Source organism: Podarcis erhardii, assembly GCF_964252035.2.
Source record: "Podarcis erhardii genome assembly, chromosome: 11".
Classification (NCBI taxonomy): domain Eukaryota; kingdom Metazoa; phylum Chordata; class Lepidosauria; order Squamata; family Lacertidae; genus Podarcis; species Podarcis erhardii.
Genome location: NC_138501.1, coordinates 29701278 through 29721858, shown reverse-complemented (window position 1 = coordinate 29721858; position 20581 = coordinate 29701278). Strand labels below are relative to the sequence as shown.

The 20581-nt window shown below is 38.4% G+C and overlaps 1 protein-coding gene and 1 long non-coding RNA gene across 4 annotated transcripts in view; one reads left to right on the top strand and one right to left on the bottom strand.

Moving 5' to 3' along the window:
- RASGRF2 (Ras protein specific guanine nucleotide releasing factor 2) overlaps nucleotides 1–20581 on the top strand; it is an 85290-nt gene that overhangs the window by 48822 nt on the left and 15887 nt on the right. For 2 of the 3 annotated variants that reach the window (XM_081881177.1, XM_081881179.1), the window contains exons 13-18: nucleotides 14–96; nucleotides 1791–2039; nucleotides 2838–3226; nucleotides 7514–7642; nucleotides 9086–9175; nucleotides 16135–16241. In XM_081881177.1, coding sequence (XP_081737303.1) covers nucleotides 14–96; nucleotides 1791–2039; nucleotides 2838–3226; nucleotides 7514–7642; nucleotides 9086–9175; nucleotides 16135–16241 — 1047 coding nt within the window. The remainder of the gene's footprint in view (nucleotides 1–13; nucleotides 97–1790; nucleotides 2040–2837; nucleotides 3227–7513; nucleotides 7643–9085; nucleotides 9176–16134; nucleotides 16242–20581) is intronic. The other variant, XM_081881178.1, reaches the window with a different exon arrangement.
- LOC309352667 lies at nucleotides 9714–19224 on the bottom strand. The gene is made up of 3 exons (XR_014161408.1): nucleotides 18986–19224; nucleotides 17037–17157; nucleotides 9714–10740 (listed from the first exon to the last, which is right to left on the bottom strand). It is a non-coding gene; the product is annotated as an uncharacterized lncRNA (long non-coding RNA).

Sequence of the window (20581 nt, the reverse complement as noted above, 5' to 3'; positions counted from 1 at the left end):
TTATCTTATGCAGTGTGTTGACAACATACGGTGCAACGGTTTAATGACCATAGTATTTGAAGAAAACTCCAAAGTCACTGTGCCACATATGATCAAGTAAGTTTGCTGATTTCGACATGCAGCCATACTGTGGGACTTCTTGCATTATCCCTCAAATGCAAAACTGAAACCTTGCTGTTTTGCTTCACTGCACTATTAATCCCATGTTTCACAGGGAAATGCTGCATTATTTGTGGGCCTACTTCGTTTGCTTTTGAAGATTTAGAAAACTATTAGTCTGAATAGTAATATACTAGTTTTTGTTCTTGAAATCATTGTTATAATTTTACATTTAATGTGTGTGTTACTTTATATGTGTTTGTTTTAAGATTTTCTTTAGACTCTGGTGTTACCCTGGCAGACACAATCAACCTTAGACTCTGTGGGCAGTATCCAGTGAAGTAGATCCATTAGCTGCTTGCACAGTGGAACTTCCCCTCCCTCCCCTCTTCCTGCATGCCCCTTGTGCCCTCCAGAGGATTCAAGGAAACCCTAGAACAGATTTAGGGGGGCACGTATGAAGAGGAGGAAAAGGGGAACTTCTGTTGCATAACTAAAAATCCTTGCACTAGGGTGATAAGAGTGGTACCTTGGTTCTCAAACTTAATCCGTTCCGGAAGTCTGTTCCAAAACCAAAGCGTTCCAAAACCAAGGCACACTTCCCATAGAAAGTGCAGTGGTACCTTGGCTTAAGAACAGCTTAGTTTATGAACAACTTGGATTAAGAACGCTGCAGACCTGGAAGTAGGTGTTTTGGTTTGTGAACTTTGCCCTGGAATAAGAACATGTTTCACTTCCTGTTGAGTGTGTTCCATTTGTAAATTAAGTCCCCCGCTGCTATGTAAAAGCACGCCTTGGTTTAAGAACGCTTTGGTTTAAGAACGGATGTCTGGAATGGATTAAGTTTGCAAACCAAGGTATCACTGTAATACAAAATGGAATAATCCGTTCCAGACTTTTAAAAACAACCCCTAAAACAGCAATTTAACATGAATTTTACTATCTAACAAGACCATTGATCCATAAAATGAAAGCAATAAACAATGCACTGCATTCATACAATCATTCAATCAATAGCTGAGCTGAGTTCCACACAGTCACAAAAAACAATAAGAGCCACAGAAACAAAATCGCAAAATAAATAGCAACAGGCAGATCTCAGCGTAGCATACAAAACGGAAGTGTGGCCCTCAAATTGGAAGCGTAACACTCAAAATGGAGCACGTTCGGCTTCTGAAAAAAGTTCGCAAACTGGAACACTTACTTCTGGGTTTGCAGTGTTTGGGTTCCAAGTTGTTTGAGTACCAAGGCATTTGAGAACCAAGGTACCACTGTGCTACCCTGTGCAGCAGGATCCCTTTCACTGCAAGCCTCTCCACTGCCCCATGTAGAGCTGCAATGCTGCTGAAAGGCCATATATGGTGTAGTGGAGGCTGGAAAGTGACAAGCACATTTATTCCTGATTATAAAACCCACTTGGAGTACAGTAATACAAATTAAAAATGAAATACAAAAGCCCCAAGGATTTTGGGATACATCCTACTGCATTCTGCTAGAATAATCATTGGGGCTTTCCCACACATCCCACATTTAACTTTTGGTTGCATAGGTATGAGTTGCATAAGGGTATAGAAAAGACTGTCTTTTATATTTTAAAAAATGACAGCATCTTTTTAAAAAAACCAAAAAACCCTGAGTACGACTTACGAAATGATGTTTAATAATAGTCTTTAAATAATTATATTATGTAGATCTGATGCACGTCTTCACAAAGATGACATTGACATCTGCTTCAGCAAAACACTAAACTCCTGCAAAGTGCCCCAGATTCGTTATGCAAGTGTTGAACGCCTTTTGGAGAGATTAACAGACTTGCGATTTCTCAGTATTGATTTCCTTAATACTTTCCTACATACTTATCGCATATTTACTACTGCAGCAGTTGTCTTGGAGAAACTGTCGGATATATACAAAAGGCCTTTCACTTCAATCCCTGTTAGGTGAGTTCCTTTCTACTCATTATGTTCTCGTGAGATCTCCTGTCATAATAAACCCTGCAAAATGCATTGGACAACAATTTTACATATGTTTGTTTTTATGCTTTCATACTGCTTACTCTTTCGGCCATGGGAGAAGGAATAAAATCCAGCTGGGCTCAAACATCCATCCTGGACTTTGTAATGACAATCATTTCATACCTACTGGTATGGTAGATGTTCTATTTTGGAATTTGTCGCTTTTATCTTCCAGTATGCGCATAACCATATTTCAATATTATGCTTGCATCTTACACACATTTATTTCTTTAATTTGTATATTGCTTTTCATCTAAAAATCTCAGGGCAGTTCACAGCATAAAAATAAAAGCACAGAATACATAATAGAAACAAGAACAAAACAAACCCATAACCCACTCTCCCAACAATTCACACATGCCATTTCAGCTTTATGCGGTTGAACACCAGCCAGTTGAAATCACACAAATTAAATGCTTCCTCCAAATCTCCTTCCTCAAATTCCAACTCTCCACAAAGTTTGATGCAAGGGCTCCTGGGTTTCCACTTGCAAAGGCTCATGGGATTGCTAGACACTGTTTTCGCACCATTTTTGCTGTTCTCTTGCTCTTTTAGGGCCCTTTTGTGCCATTTCCAGGTTTGCGGCGATGTGCACGTGCTCTAAATATGCGTAAATGGGGAGTTGCCTGTACGTGCCAAAATACAAGTGACCTGTGTTCCTTTATGAGTAGCTTTTAGCATGCACTGTTCAAAATCCGTTCTGGCCTTTCCTTTCTCTCGTAGATCTTTGGAATTGTTTTTTGCTACTAACCAAAACAACAGAGGAGAACACCTGGCTGACGCAAAATCACCACACCTTTGCCGCAAATTCTCTTCCCCTCCACCTCTATCACTCTCTAGGACTTCCTCGCCTGTCAGAACCAGAAAACTGTCACTAAGTTCTCCACTAAATTCTAGGATAGGGGCTTTAGATCTGTCTACGACCTCTCTTGCCAGTAGTCCTACCTCAACATACAGCCCTGCCACTTCACCACCACCCACGCTATCTAAAGTACCACTGGACCTTAGCAAAGGCCCTTCATCTCCAGAACAAAGTCCTGGCTTTGCAGACGAAAACTCAGAGAATCCACGTATTGAGCTTTGCAACAAACTAAGGAGAAGCATCCGAAGAGGTATTATATATACAATATATTGTGTAATTAAAGGTTGCTATTTTGCAAAGAAATGTGGGTGTGCTGGTAGAAGGGAGGTGGGCATGCTTATGTTTTGAGCATCACCCACTGCTCGAGTGCACAACTTGAAATCCTCTTACCTTTATGTGCACAAATGGGAAAGGAACAGTGGAGGGATAAATTGGCACATGCTGCTGCTTCTTCACTGGGAGCCAGTGTGGTGTAGTGGTTAAGAGTGGTGGTCTGGTAATCTGGTGAACCGGGTTCGCGTCTCCGCTCCTCCACATGCAGCTGCTGGGTGACCTTCGGCTAGTCACACTTGTCTTGAGTCTTTCAGCCCCACTCACCTCACAAAGTGTTTGTTGTGGGGGAGGAAGGGAAAGGAGAATGTTAGCCGCTTTGAGACTCCTTGGGGTAGTGATAAAGCGGGATATCAAATCCAAACTCCTCTTCTTCTCCTTCTCCTTTAAAAGACCAATGCAAGAAATGTAGAAAGAGGATTTTCTAGAGGTGTAAGATGCAAGCCCCCCTTAATCTGTGTAGATCCCTTGACCAGTTATTTCAACAAATCATGGCTGGAATTTCTGGTCCTGTTCTAGGGTAGCTATAGGGCTCCTGCACCTTTAAGATCTGCACAGAAGGAAGAATTCCAGGAGGTGTAGCTTACATGACAAGCTGCACCTGCCATTCCCTCTTCGGTGCAACTGTCAGAAAAAAATCTATTCACAAATAAAATGAAAATTAGCACTAAACTTGTGCAATATTCAGCTATATTTCTGGAAGTCATTTTTATTTGTGTGAAAACGCAGATATAATGCGGAAATCAACAGTTTGGGAAAAGTTGGGAAAATGGAATAAAATGGCACATGAATGCAACCTTGGATGACTTTAAAAAGGGATTTGGGCAAATACATGGAGCTTTAGTCTTACCCATGTCTATTGATGTTTTTATGTAATTTGTTTATCTGTTCTACGAAAGATTCTCCTGGTTAAACATGCAAATTCTAACCTGGAAACTGGTGCTCATGAAAATTTCTCTCAGCCTCAGTTTTCTTTTCGTTTTTTACTTACATGAGTTGTATTCTTCTCTCCCCCCCCCCCCAAAGCATAGCCCCTTTTTATTTCTTTGGAGAAATCTGACAAGAATTACTGTAAAACTGAAGAAAGCATAATTCCCTTGAAAAGGATATTTTTTTTTAAAAAAAGCTCCTTGGTGAGACACTTAATACAGTCTTCATCAAAGGATTTGTCACTATAGAAAGTAATATATTGTTTAACAAGAGGTCTTTTAGATTGACATTAGTTATAATGTCAGTGGTAATTAGCGGATCATTAATTAAATAAGCTTAAGGAATGGTGTCAGAAATAATACTTCTAGCAAATAAGAAGTTAAGCATGTTTAGATCTCATTTGCAGTTAAAAAAATGCCTAGGAGATTTTCAGCAAAAGTTAGTATCTGTTATTATGTATAACAGTTACAACTGGCTTTTTCTACTAGTCTCTGTTCATTTGTTAGGGACAGTGGTACCTCGGGTTACAGACACTTCAGGTTACAGACTCCGCTAACCCAGAAATAGTACCTCGGATTAAGAACTTTGCTTCAGGATGAGAACAGAAATCACGTGGCAGCGGCACAGCGGCAGCCAGAGGCCCCCATTAGCTAAAGTGATACCTCAAGTTGAGAACAGTTTCAGGTTAAGAACGGACCTCCAGAACGAATTAAGTTCTCAACCTGAGGTACCACTGTATTGAAATGCAGACTGTACCCTATGTAATAAATTCTACTGTGTTAGCTAATAAGTATGTATGGCCTGAGATAAAACACGTAGTTCAGTTCTCTGTTGACATAATTATTTAGTTCTACAGCAGAATCCCAGTTATATAATCTCAGCAGTGTCAATGAGCATTATGCAGAATGGAAAAGCAAAATAATACTTAATAATAACAACAATAATAAATTAAAATGACGTAAGTTATTCCTGATGCCTAAGCTAGTAACTTCTTGCCTGAATATGCATCAAGAATAAGGCACATGGAAAGTTAACTGTGTAAATGAAAAGCACCAAAATCAAACAGAATTATGCAAAACAAACAGAGACATGCAAGTACAATGAATTTCCATGATTTATTCTGCTGATTTTTATTTTCTTGGTTGACAGACAGAATATATGCAACCTTAATCTTTGTTAAGGTGTGTCCCCTGAGGCAGAAGCATCAGATACAGTGAGGATTTTGATAACACAAGTGAGAGAAGCTCTCAGATGGAATTAAGAGTTTGATACAGTAGAGAAATACATTGGATACATATATATAGTTTGATAATTCTATCCTTCATAATTAAATTCAACCCTCACCAACAAAGGAAACTAGGAAAGTGAATACATGTAAAAATAATTAAATACAATCTGCCTGGTTTTTAGGTGAAGAACTTTGATTTTTGTATGGCACAAGCCTTGAGTAAGAAAAGACTTTTGAAACAGACGTATCAAATCCTATGAGGATTTTGGTAACAAAGTGAGAAAAACTCAGTAGTAGCATTAGGGTAATACACTGGGAGATTATGTTTTGCATGTAGTTTGACAAATTATGCTTCAGATTTAAACTCTCTGTTTACCAACAAAGGGAGCAAAGGCAACAGGAAAACATAACAGTTGAGAATACTTTTCAGTTCAGCATTTGAACAGGTCTGATACAGCAAATACCTGTGAGGACAACACTGAACTGTGGGCAGCCTTGCAGATAAGAACAACCCAAAATGATGTTGACAGTTTTATTTTAAATAATGGCATGTGGTACCTAATAGATGTAATAAATTTGTCACCACTTCTAGAACTGTATGGAATTTTTATCACAACACAGAGAGTGGCCATTCACTCTCTTTCACCTCAGTTGTTCTTTTTGAATCCATAAACTCTGCAGTGCTGTTTGTTTTAGATTCTGGTGAATCTAATAGTTGAATTGTTTGTTTCCTGTCTTTAACCTTGTTTCTGAGATTTAGTGTGTACCACTAGACATTGGTTTGAGTAGATGCAAAATCATGAAACTGCTATCTTCATTATTGATAGCACAGCCTATTTTGTTTTAAATTGGTATCCTCTATTCCCTTATTTATAAGCTTTATAGTTACTTGTGTCATTGGTTTCTGTCAGTGTCAAGTACCCTGATATTTTATCAATACTCTTAAATTTATGTGAGCAGGTGTTGCACTTGCATAAACTTATTTCCCGAATTTCCTAAAGGGTTGTCTCAGAACATGTTACATGAGCAGCGTAAACTAAAGTTCACTGTCAGAACTATAAAATGATGTTGGCTGGTAGAAGTAAGTGCTAGTATCCCAAACACCAGGAGCTCCCAATGTGCACATAGAACTTCACATGAACACATATTGCTTATCATTTTCAGTGATGAAAAATGTGCATGTAAATCCATCTTTTTTCATGTGCAGAGCTTTCATCAACATTGAACAGAACAAGGAAGACCCTGTTGATCAATGTTCTATGATCAATGTCTTAAGAACAATATTACTTTGTTCCCCATATATTTATATTAAAGGTGATTTTATAGTTGACCATTATACAGGGTCTCATTAATTTAAATACATTAGTTGGTTTTTGTTGTTTTCAAATGAAATGTTTCAATCATTTTTTTTCAAAAAATCATTTATTTATTTTTTAAATATTTATTAAGGTTTTGCATAATAAAACAAATATCACAATCAGAAAAAAACAAAAGAAAAGGACAATCAAAAACAGCACAGACCAAAAATGAAAAAAGTAAAAATAATCAGAAAAAAAACAAAAAAAACAGAGAAAAAATTATTTTTTGCTTACTGTCTTTTATAACCCTCTTTCCTGACTTCCTCACATCTCCCTTTTCTGTGTTCCCCTTTACACAATCAAGTTCAGCAATTTCCTGCCCTCTTTCCAATCTTATTCCCTATTATACATTTCAACCTATTATGCCTTTGGTTTCCTTTCCTTTTAAAACCATTTATCACATGTTCTTTATAACTTAATCCCTTATATCATTTGTTTAGTCTCGACATAATAATACTCTGGTCTTACCCCTTTTTTCTCAAAACATTTTTACATATTTCTTTTTACCATGTCAAAAAATCATTTAAAATGCATCTGTTTTGTTCAGAATCTGCACACTGAAAAAACAACCTTTTGGTTTTTAGAGTTTAAGAAGGTGTAGCATAATTTCATACCTGATATGTGAAATGTTTTATGATTGAATTATAAAGACCACTCGCTATCTCTATATTAAAGTGCATACTTCTTAAAGCAGCGGTTCTGGAATCTGTATCAGTGGATCGCACTATCCCAGAAAGTGCCTCAACTGTGGATACTCCTGAGCTCTCCCCGTGTAGATCTCCTTCGACTCCACGACATCTACGTTATCGACAGCCAGGGGGTAAGGTTAAAAAAAGCAAAACTTTAATACATTGCATGGTTATATCATAAGGACCTTGTAGTGATAATAAATTTCTAACCAATTTGTTCACTGTCTATTTCTGTTCTTTCTGCAAAATGTAAGAAAAGAAGAAGATGTGAATAACACCATTCCAAATGATTAGCATTTGAGCAGCAAGAGAACGAAAAGCATATTTGCGTTAGGATGCGATGAAATGTTCTGCAATATTTTGAACTAGATGTACATTTGTTCGAGAAAAATATTGACTTGAGTCTTATAACTGACAGATTTTCCTGAACCAAACTGAGGGCACATATTGTGCACTGTGTATGGTGATGAGATGTATGATACCGATCACTGTTAGTGGGAAATAAGTCTATTTGTGTGGCACTGAAAATGTACAGATGGTATTCTAATTACTCATTACAGGATGTGAATAAATTGCTTAACCAGGAGTGAAATTCTTTTGGTAGAACTCCAGTAAATCGTGTGTCCCACTAACAGATGCTTAAAGGATGCAACATACTGACAACTTGGTCCTGAACCCAACACTTCCATTGCATGAGCCGGAAGTAACTTCTTTCTCCTTGACTCTTTTAATCAAATCCATAGTAGAATTTTTACATCTCTCTTGGGAATCAGGCCATGCGGAAGTTCAGTATGATTAGAAATTGAGCGTGGAATCTGATTGCGCCTTCCCCTCATGGAAATGCTTTTTCATATATATTTTTTAAATCATTTTTCATTACCATGTCTCACATTTCATTGATTATAACCATACATTCAATCACGGACTTCCCTTCCCCCCTTCCATGGTTCTAATTATTTATCAATTAATACTTCATATTCTAATTTCCCCTCATGTTCATATTTCTCTCTCCCCCTATATATTTAATGCTTTAGACTGCTGAATTTACATTAACCCTGCTGACATTTCAGCCTGATTAACATGATTCTTCAGGTATTCTGCAAACATTTCCCACTCCTCCTTAAATATTCCATCTTCCTATTCTCGTATTCTGTTAGTTAAATTCCTCTCATGGAAATGTTTTTGATCCAGCTGATGCCTCTGCCAACAGGTGGGGAGAGGGGATTTTTACCAGCCCCCTGTCCCAAATGCTGCCCCCTAAAAATGTCTTCTGAAGGGTTGGCTGCCCTTCTGGAACAGCATGGGAGTCTGCAGGAGGAGGTGGGAGTTGACTAAAATATATATTCCTTCCTCTTCTGTTAGCAGAGACCTTTGCTGAATCAAAAACAAAATCACAAAATGTTCTGTTTGTTTTTCCAGCAGGAAGGTTTGCTTGTATATATGCATGCTTAAACAATGTTTTTTTCCTCTACCATAAAAGCATACATGGAGATAGATATCCAAGCTTGTGGTTTTCATTTACAAAACAATGCTCGCTGTTGATGTTGTTTTATTTTTTGTTATTTACTTTGCAGTACAGGCGACTGACAACAGTCATTGTTCCGTTTCCCCTGCTTCTGCTTTTGCTATTGCTACAGCTGCAGCTGGGCATGGGAGCCCACCAGGTGAGCCTTCTGGTACCAAATTTTTTGTGGGGGTGGGGGTGGGGTTGAATTACTGAGCACTAGTAAGTGAATGCAGTCAATATTTGCAATCAAATATTTGCAGGCTGCTCTGGGGGGCTTTGGTCCAAAAGGCAGCATAAAACTAAGCTTAACTAACTGAGAAATACTATACCAATTCAAAAGTAAATCCCATTGAATTCAATGGGGCTTGCTGCCACATAACAAGATACAGGATTTCAGGCTAAATGATTGACAAATACTTCTTTGAAATATTCATCACCGTGCTCATGGTGAATGAATGAATGAATGAATGAATGAATGAATGAATCTTTATTTGCATCAGACATCGGCCATAGCAATAAAACAACAATATGATATACAAAGAATAGAAATAAAAAGTCAATTATATAAAATAACATTTTAGGGTTTTGAATCAGTAGTCAAATAGTGGATCTTATTCTAATTGCCCCAGCTAAAAACCTCGCAGCCTTTGCTGTCCCCTGCTCATCTTGATCTGCCAAGAGAAAGGACACTGTGGCAGTGACTGGGCAACCCAGAGTGGACAATAAAAGAGGGGTGATAACCTCATTCCTCAAGTCGTTATAAAGAGTGCAAGCCAGAAGGGCATGCGCCATCAATTTGGTATGGCCATCTCCACAGGGACATAAGCGTTTTTTGTGTGGAATCTGTTGGAATCATCCCTCAAGTACAGCCAAGGGCAATACATTCAATCTTGCAAAAGTAAAAGTGCACCTGTATTTTAGAATTGCTAGGTTATGCAGATAGGGTGCCAGAGAGTCAAAATGGGTAGGTGGAAAATTGTCATACCATGGGCAAAATTTCCTTATTGTGGCCAAGTTGTTCTGACGTTCAATATCATTTAGGCGCTGACAAATTAGACTGTTTGCTTTACTAAAACCCAAAGTGAGTAGCTGTTGTAGTGATAAACCACAGGAGTGAAGTTTTTGATAGACAGTTTTAGTCCAGGCGCTCTTGTGACAATCTTGCAGCACTAGGAATATTAGACCGGGGGGGTTTAAGTTTAGGCGAAGCCAATCGTTAAGTGTCCTATGCAAAACCCGCAGTTCCATCAAGGGAAGATTAGCCTCTAGGCGCAATGATGCGTTTGGGACACAGGGTGGTACAGAGAAAATTTGCCTTAAGAACTTTGATTGGACAGCTTCCGTAGATCCAAGGTGAGTGCCTGTCCAAATCTGAGCCCCATACAATAACTGTGCTAGGGGTTTAGCTTGGAACACTTCCAGGACTGATGGTATATGTTTACCACCTTTTGTGTAGAAAAAGTGTGCCAGAATTTTGGCGTTTTGGGATGCTTTTTCTTTGCACATTTCTGGTTCGCTCCCCATGATCCTGTAGACTGGAATATAAGGCCAAGATATTTGAAAACTTTGACCTGTTCAATTCGCTGGTTGTCCATGCGTCATCTATGGGCCCTATAGTTTCTTGAGAAAACCATGACTGTTCTCATGGTGTACATGGGTGCCAGTCCTGTAGCCAGAAATTATGTGGTAAGCAGGCCAGGAATAAGTTGTAGAATAGCCGGTCTGTAATGGCAGGTCATTCAATACACTTACATCAGTTAAATTATTTCTTAGATAGCAATTCAGTAGAGACCAATTCAGTCTGCATGCTTTTCCTTGTATCGCCACATTGAAAGGACTAGAGACTTGCTTTTACAAATGAAAGCTGAAGGCTTAGAAAGGGTTCCTAGAATATCACTGGCAGGTTCAGCTGGCAGGGTGGTACGGACAGGGCAGTGAGGCTCACCTCACTTTCCAGCACTGAGTATCTTTGCCAGTTATTGAGAGAGGCAGGGATGAGGAATGAGGAGCTCAATACAGTGCAGGTGGGTTTCAGTCATCTGCCTTCAACCAAGTAACTGAATGATTTGCTCCAGCAGATTGCTGGTACGTAGTTGATTGTGTATTTCTTTTGCTCTTGTAGTGTTTACATTTTTACTGTTGTTTTTAATTTGTTTTGTTTTGTGTTGTTGCACACTGCTAAAAAAATGTTCTACTGCTACAACACTGGGAGGAGGATGAAACGCTTCAATCTGTAGTTTTGAAAGGTGAAAGCATCCTCTCATGTTTGCCATCTAGCACACCTTATCGGTGCACAATATGTGCTGTTTTTGCTAGAATGAAGCATGGCAGTGTTTTTCCACTGTATTCCCCATTGATTAAAATATTGGGATTGGCATTTCCACCCTAGTGTATTTCTACCTGCAATTTACATATTTATCATATTTCCTAAAGTTTGTCTTTAGACTGTTTGGGGTGTCAATAATAGGCAGAGAATTAACGTGCTTCAACCTGTCCTTGAATTTTATACTCGGGAACATTATTTCTTTTTTTCTTTCTTTTCAATATGCACAAATTCTGTGATCAATTTGAATAGACTTCTATTTTTGTTCCAGAACCAAGAGCTGTTTTGAATCTAGAGAACTGTTGCTTAGCAATTTTATCAACTGGTTAGGCAAATGCTATCCTTCAAACTGAGGGGAACTGCACCATGCAGCTTTTATTAATCAGCAAGCTTCTATTAAAATAATAATTATTGGAGGAAGAGAAAGAAGACTGTGCCCTGTTAATCTTCAACTGTAAGGGGAGGACCGAGGCCACTGGCCCCTCTATGGCAGGTCATGGGGTCCTTCCTGAATTAAGCTGCATCCTGCAATTTAATTAGTGCAGCCTGTAGTCAGAGAATAGAGCAAAAGAGAGGAAGACAGTGCATGAGCAGTGATGCTTTCGGCATGTGGTAGAAAGCTGCAAGAAACACCTAGTCTTGAGCTGTAAATTGGAACAAACAGCAATCCACAGAAAACCTAATTGCCGTTTGCTCCAATTAAGCGCTAAAGAGCAGTTTTCCCTGGGAGAAAGTAGTGCAACAAGAGGAAGTGTGGATAAGCCCAAAGTCACTGGTGAGGATCCTGAAAACTTTGCATGTTAGTATATTCACTGTATATTGAGCTGCCAAAATTACTAGGCTAAAATCTTGAAACTTGCTGATAGTCTTTTCTGCTGACATCCTTGGCCTGATTTTTTGTTTTACTGAAAGCACAGTTCATATTTCCTTTGACTTTCATATTTGCATGGGGGAGGGGTTCACATTGCTGCCTTAGAGCACAATGAAGTTGGTTGTTTTTAAGGTATATTCTAGAGCTCTCTACACCCTAGCTGTTCACATCAGTATGTTTTTTTTAATATAAATATTTATTAAATTTTCAAAGTTAATACGTAATAACAGAAAAAGGAAAAAAGCAAAAATACAAAAATATAAGAGTACAAAAAGTTAAAAACAATTTAAAAACAAGAAAGAAAGAAAAAGAACATGTATACATTCCATTTACATATTTTCTTTTACCTTACTTTCTAGAACTCCTCATACCACCCTTTCTTATATTCCAGTTCACAATTATTTGCTTGGCAAGTCCTCACCATTAGATCTTTTACTTAGTTCCAATCCTTAATTTCTATCTCTTAAGCATTACAGCTGAAAGCCACCTAGCTGCCTTCCAACATCCCTCTAACATTCCTTAATTTTGCAATGTTTCTGTAAATAGTCTTTGAACTTCTTCCAGTCTTCTTCCACTGACTCTTTTCCCTGGTCTCGGATTCTGCCAGTCATTTCTGCCAGTCCCATGTAGTCGATCATCTTCATCTGCCATTCTTCCAGAGTGGGTAGTTGTTGTGTCTTCCAATATTTTGCGATAAGTATTCTTGCTGCTGTTGTCGCATACAAAAAGAAAGTTCTATCCTTCTTTGGCACCAATTGGCCGACCATGCCCAGGAGAAAGGCCTCTGGTTTCTTCAAGAAGGTATACTTAAATACCTTTTTCATTTCATTATAAATCATTTCCCAAAAAGCCTTGATCCTTGGGCACGTCCACCAAAGGTGAAAGTAAGTACCTTCAGTCTCCTTACATTTCCAACATTTGTTATCGGGCAAATGATAAATTTTTGTAAGCTTGCTTGACTGGGGTCATGTACCACCTGTACATCATTTTCATAATATTCGCTCTTAAGGCATTACATGCCGTAAATTTCAAACCGGTGGTCCATAACTGTTCCCAGTCAGTAAACATAATGTTATGTCCAACATCCTGTGCCCATTTAATCATAACAGACTTCACTGTTTCATCCTGAGTATTCCATTTCAGCAACAAGTTGTACATCTTTGACAAAATCTTAGTTTTGGGTTCTAGCAATTCTGTTTCTAATTTCGATTTTTCCACCTGGAATCCAAATTTCTTGTCCAATTTATAAGCTTCCATTATCTGATGATAATGAAGCCAGTCTCGCACTTTGTTTTTTAGTTTCTCAAAGCTCTGCAATTTCAATTTGTCTCCCTCTTGTTCCAAAATTTCCCAATATTTTGGCCATTTGGACTCCATATTGAGTCTTTTAAAAGCTTTCGCTTCCATTGGTGACAACCACCTTGGGGCTGTTCACATCAGTATGGGGTCATCAGTGTCAGATTTGTTTCTGTCTTTACTCCTCTGCAATGGTGTTCACACATTACACAGATTTATATTTGCTGGGGCTTTTTCCTCCGTTCCTTTACTTTCTGAATCTGCCTAAAGCTTGGGTACACTAAATTGATGTTTTCAGTGTTCTTTCCACTACGATTCCAAGATCTGTTTCCTATGATAGTCACTATGAATATAGACACCATCAATGTCAATGTATCGTTAAACTGTTTTTTTTCATAAAATGCATCCTTTTGCACTTAATTGAGATTGCTGTTGCTAATTAGCATAGCCCTGATATTATCACATTTAATACTTGCTACTCTCTTTATTTATAACATTTTCATGGTTTTTTTTTGCAAAAAGCACAGTAACATCATTCTGTCTTTACAGTAAAATGGTTCTTCAGATGGCTGTTAATCATAGGATTGCAAAATCTCCGCTGCCTAAATGTCGGGAGAGTCCACTTGGGAAACCCCACCATTCAACCTGTGCATTATGTAATATGGTATATAACAAGCAGAACAGGTGGCCAACTAGTGAAAAGATTTCTAAAAAACAGATAGCTGCAGGTGACTAACCAGAGCAAGTCAAACTGTGCTGCAAAGGAAACCAAAAATTATGCACAGCATTTAGTCTATTTTGCAGAATCATTATTTTCCAATCCCAAATAATTAGTCAGACCATGAACAAGCAAAAAATGCATTTAGTAAATGTTCCAAAGAAAAATAAATAATAATTGCAAATGACACAAAAATGAGCAAGGAAAAAGATAATTGAATCTGCAGAACAGACAATGATAAATACAAAAACAATGGGGCTATTAAGTATGATAAACCTTATTGCCGAATAATGAGGGTAACTAAGTATAAGTGGGGCTGACAATGTTTAGCTAAGGACAATTAACAAATATATTGAATTACTTAGTGAAAGGCAGCCTCATACTTCAAAGAGGGAGATAAATATGCAGAAGCTTCCAAGACCATTTGTTCTGTGCAGTCAAACACTGTGCATAGAAAGAAAAGGGAAGGTTGCGACAAAACAGGGAGCTATTCATGGTCAGTCAAATGACGCTGCGTGTCATGTAGAGGAGCCAACATTTGTTCAAATTTGTGCATCTAATAAAGTGCATGTGCTAGGAAAACATAAATGCTGATGCAATAAAGACTTGACTCAGGTTATATTAGGTTAGCCAACAAAGGCAGTTAGAGAAGGTCTGCTAAAGACAAATATCTCTGGTATAGGTATTTGTCATCAAACAGTTATGAGATGGTCAGCTTCTTATTTTTGGACATACCTTATGTATTATGGGAATTGTTCAATTTCAGCCAAAAAATGTAAAATAATCGGATAAGTTCCAGAACAAACTCCAGTGCATAGTCGTCTCCCTAATAGGCCAGTAAGTGCTGATATTATACATTTATTTTAAGGGTTAAGTCACAGTAGAATAGTAAATCATACCAAAGGTCCAGCATCATCCTGGTTCCTGCAGCAACCAATCAGATATCTCTAGGATATCTTCACTAGGGTTTGAAGGCAATAGCCCTTCACTGCAGTTGTACCTCCCAAGTATTTAGTGGCAAATCACCTCAGAACACGGGCATTTTGTTTAGCTATCATGGTTAATATCTGTGGATACACACTGATTCTTCGTGCAATTGTCTAATCCTGTTTTAAAGCCATCTAAGTTCCCAGCGATGGGGTGAGCTCCCATTGCTCGGTCCCCGCTCCTGCCAACCTAGCAGTTCGAAAGCACGTCAAAGTGCAAGTAGATAAATAGGTACCGCTCCAGCGGGAAGATAAATGGCATTTCCGTGTGCTGCTCTGGTTCGCCAGAAGCAGCTTAGTCATTCTGGCCACATGACCCGGAAGCTGTACGCCGGCTCCCTCGGCCAGTAAAGCAAGATGAGCGCTGCAACCCCAGAGTTGTCCACAACTGGACCTAATGGTCAGGGGCCCCTTTACCTTTCCTTATAAGATCATGTCCATTGCCATACCTTGAGGCAATGAATTCCATGCATTAATTAAAATAGCACAAGTATTGCTGCTCATATACCTTGTAAAGTATGAGTGGCACTCAACTCAGCAAAAAACAGTACCTTCCATTTGCAGTCCCCCCTCCCCCGAAATTCATATTTTATATTTGAAGAACCCTCTGTGATACTCAGGACTACATAAGAAAGGACAAAATAGGTTCAGGCATTTATTTTATGTATTTATAAATGTATGAATCTTCTTCCTATTAGGACTTTTTGAGATATATATATATATATATACACACACACAGATACACATCTCATATAATATAAATATGTAAGCAAAATATTCAAAATCCTTTAAATGTGTTATTTTCAAAAGATATGCTCTGAGCCAATGGGCTATGTGTTGGAGGGGGGAATTACTCCCATAGATTTTCCTTTTCATCTAGCAGCATTTATTTCATCTTGAACTTTCCTTTTAAATTGTGCAGGGTTTAATAACTCTGAACGAACATGCGATAAGGAGTTCATAATACGTCGAGCAGCCACTAATCGTGTCCTGAATGTCCTTCGTCACTGGGTCTCAAAGCATTCTCAGGTACTTTTTGTTACATTTTCCCAGCAAAATCTCCATTGTATCAAAGAGTTTGTGTGCGCACACACAAAAACACACATTTAGTTTGGAATTACCAATTTGGGCTCTGTGTTAAGCATCACAATTGTCATATTAAAAATTTAGGTTTGCAGTACAGCCTCATTAGAATAGTTCTTCTGTATATTGCTGTGGTGTAATTACAAGGGGACAAGGTTTGCTTTTCTCATTACAGGCGTGTTTTACTCAAACGAATGCATTGTTGGGAATAAGCTAATAAAGGTTGGTTTGTTGATCAGTTCTGAGATAGGCACAGAGTTGCCAAAAATCTAGCGCTGGGGACTCAGCTACATTAGGTTTGTTGGTTTAAGTTATAAACGCGTTATAACACTGTGACACCAGATGGTGCTGTAGAGCTGAAATTGGAACTGAGTGAAATTTTCCATTGTGAGCTTTACAACGGTTTTTTCCAGATCATTTTCAGAGTGGTTTTTTTAATAGGTGTTTAGATGCAGCCTAGATCAGCAAAATATGTCTCCACTATGATTAGCTATTGAAATATAATCATGAGTCATGGCTCTGTGTTCTCCTATTACTTGGGCTTGCCCTCTTTCAAAGAACAGCATAGTTACTCATGGGTGATTTAAGCATTTCTTTACTGCATGTGGAAAGCAATGCTTCCTTGTTGCATTACATAACAGAGAGTAACATTTTAATTAGGCTAACTGTAGAAATCACGGAACACCTCCATATCAGTGCCTCTTTCTGGCTGCGGCCGGAATGGGTATAAAATTCCTCTACCTCATTAGGTGCAGTGGATCCCATGCAAACCCATCATGCTCTGTTAAATGTCACATTGAAGGTTGTTTGTTTGTTTGTTTGTTTGTTTGGTGGCTTTTATACTAACTAAAGAAGAGTCCTGCTGGATGAAACCAAAGCATCCTGTTTCCAGTTTAGTACAACATACAATGGCTAAACAAATGCCTATGGGAAGCTCACAAGCAGGATATGAGCTCACTCCTGCTGTTGTTCCCCAGCAGCTGGTATTCAGAGGCATGCTACCTCCGAACATGGAGGTAGTATATAGCCATCATCTCCATGTTGGATGCGTAACATTTGATTTAACACCAGGACCCTCTGTGCATCAAGCTTATCACTGTAAATACCGTATTTTCCTGTGTATAACACACTCCAAGGTATAAGATGCCCCCTATTTTGGGGGACTCCAAATTGAGAAAATGGGGGGAGATTATAAGATGACTCACAATTTTGAGCATAATTTTTAAACCTAGTCTTATACATGGAAAAGTACGGTAAATACATTACTTCAAATTAAGCCTCCAGTGCTAGGCTCTAGAGGAATCTTGACTCTACAGTATAAGCTAAGTCCTATAAGTTCCCATTGCTCAGGGATCGGGAACTTTCCACGATACAATTTAATTCATAGAAGAAATTTGTGGAGGCATACTTGTGGCAGAGTTTCATTATATGGGAAGCTGTTCAGGATCTGTTTAGCACCTACTAATCTGAAGCTGTGTATGAACAAATAAAATAAATACAGTATAATGAACCCAATGCCATCGCATCTACAAATGAAGTGACTGTGTTACCTTCATAAAATATGTTGCTGGTTTTTTAATAATGTATTCTGTTCATACTTTCTCTGTATGCTGAGTATGTCAGAAAAAGTGAGGTTGTTAAAAATGCAATACATTTCCAAGCAAGTGTACAAAGTATTGCAACTTGCAAGATCTAGCCACATCAACATTGGCATGAGCAGGAGACCCAAAGTGGACCAGATGTATTAGAGAATTACAACATGGTTATTTAGTGACTTTCACATTAGCCTCATTTTGCTCCAAGTTTATATAGTCTTGAGTTGGATCCTTAGTCTAAGGCTGGGGGTGCCGCTAATAGCGCTAATCCGCTAATAGGGGTGCTTCGCAAGACGAAAAAACCGCAAGACGAAGAGACTCGCGGAACGAATTAATTTCGTCTTGCGAGGCACCACTGTACCACACTTTAACCACCTGAACTATCCTTACAATCGTCTATAATTGATGAAATTGTGGCCATTTTGATCCCAAGCTGGTGTCATGTTTTTCTTACTGCATACACACTGTTAATCCCCTCCCTCGGTAACCACTGACTTGCTACGCTATGGCCTGCGAACATGACACCCACACAATATGAATTAGACAGTTATAAGGCGTTTTTGAGGCCACATATGATCTCCATGCTTTTAGTTCCAATTATAGCAATCACCAAAAAACTTTCTAATTGGTTGGTCTTGGTACAATTAAATGATGAATTTGGCACCTAAATGGTCATGTACAAGACAAAGCAAAACTGATATGTCTGCTTTTTGCATTGTTCCAGCAAAAAAGTTGCAGAAGTTTAAAGCTTTGATCTTCTGCAACACTACAGGGAACATGAGTCGCCCTCGCGGTACTAAGCATACAATCAGTCAAACTAATTAGAAGTGCACTGCACTTGCGTCTGCTTCAGTATGACGGATTCTTCATTAAGCAACTGGGGGTTTTTTTGGTTATGACGGTAAACATTCCAACATGCTGGAATTAGTGTCCTTTTTTTTTTTTTTTTTAGTTGAATAGTTGCTGTACACGTTACCAGTTTATGAAATGCCCAAATGAAGTCATTTCACTAGTACAAGTTGTACATTCAAACTAATTATATCCAATCAGGTTTGACAGATAAAAACTGCAGGCTCCACAAATGCTGATACCTACTTTTTGCTCAGAAATAAGTGGAATGGAGAGGAGACTTTTGCAGCGCCAGCCAAGGACAGCTCTATTCCCATGTATTTCAGTTCAGGCCACATTGAACGGAATTAATTGATGCAAGTTGATTAGGATTCACTTAGAATTTATTTCTAAGGTAGAATAATAGATTCCACAATTGAAATTTTACTTTTAGAATCATGTGATAAAAGAACATGAAAGGTACCTTAAATTAGAAAACGTATCTCTACTACAATGCCCCAACCCTCCTCATATGTGTGTGTGTGTAATTTTTTTAAAATTAGTTTTCAACAAAATATAAACAAAACAAGAAGTTTTCCCCAATCCTACCCTCCACCTGCCAGAACAGAAGATTCATGTATAAGATTTTGCCCTAAGTCCATGGGCGAAGTTGGTGGAGGCGGTCATCAGGGTGTTCACTTGAATATTTTATAAGGGGTACCAAACTTCACTAAAACCATCCACCTCAGATGTATTGTTCAAGGCATGTTAGTTTTTGTTAGTTTCTCAGATAAGGCAATTGTCCATATGTTTTGTCTCCATTGCACAACGTGTAGATGTTCAAGTCCTTTCCAGTTCCGTGCTATAAGTAGTTGTGTTGCTATCAGGAAAAAAATAATAAGTATATTAAAGCAAGTTGCTCTTTCTTAAAAATGGTTAATAAACCCAGACCTGGATTACACTGTACATTCTGTTTTGTAATATTACTTCAGCGAATAGTTTTACTGAATAGTTCCCAGAATAGTTGTACTGGTTCACATGTCCACCACATACAGATTATTGTGCCAGTTGCCCTATATCCTCTCCAGCATGCTAGTGAAGATGTTAAGCAAACGTAACCATGTCTTCAGGGTGTTAGATGCCATCTATAAATTAGCTTAAATTAGTTTTCTGCTATGCAGGTTGATACTGATTTTAAAGGAATTTTTGTCTGTTTTCCAAAGTTGTTTAGTAGCAGAACGTTGACCCAATGGCAATATCATGGGATATTTTATACAATATTGACAGAATTATATAGAATGTTCAGTCGTATTTAGAATTAATTTTTCAAAAGGAGTCAGTGACTTGAGTGCTTTGAATTTAACTGCTGGGTTTGAAAAAAAGTATAATTTAATGTATAAGTAGCCAATTCACATTGCACCCTCCATGTTTTCCATGATTTGCTCTGCTGTGAGAGTTATCGTTTTCATAGAAATTAACCAATCTGTATAAGCCTTTGGCTTTCCATTTCACATCATATTTGCTGCCTTGGCGCAGCCATGGCCTGATACCAGGGGCCATAATCACCAGGTATATATTGTCAATAAGTTTATATAGCTGTTGTTATTTCGAATGTTTAATTCTTCATAGATTTTTCCTTCCATTCTCTAAAAAGCTGGAGCATGTGTGTGTGTGTGTGTGTGTGTGTGTGTGTGTTACAGTTATCTCAACATACAGTAGGTTTCCATGGTGATGCATCGGTTGTCTCATACTGTTCAAAGTGGCCCCTGGTGTGGGCTAATAAATATGGGTGTTTAGCACCCAGAGAGCACAGTGCTCCTACAATTCTCCTGGCAGAACTTCTCAAAGGTGTTTTGCATTTCT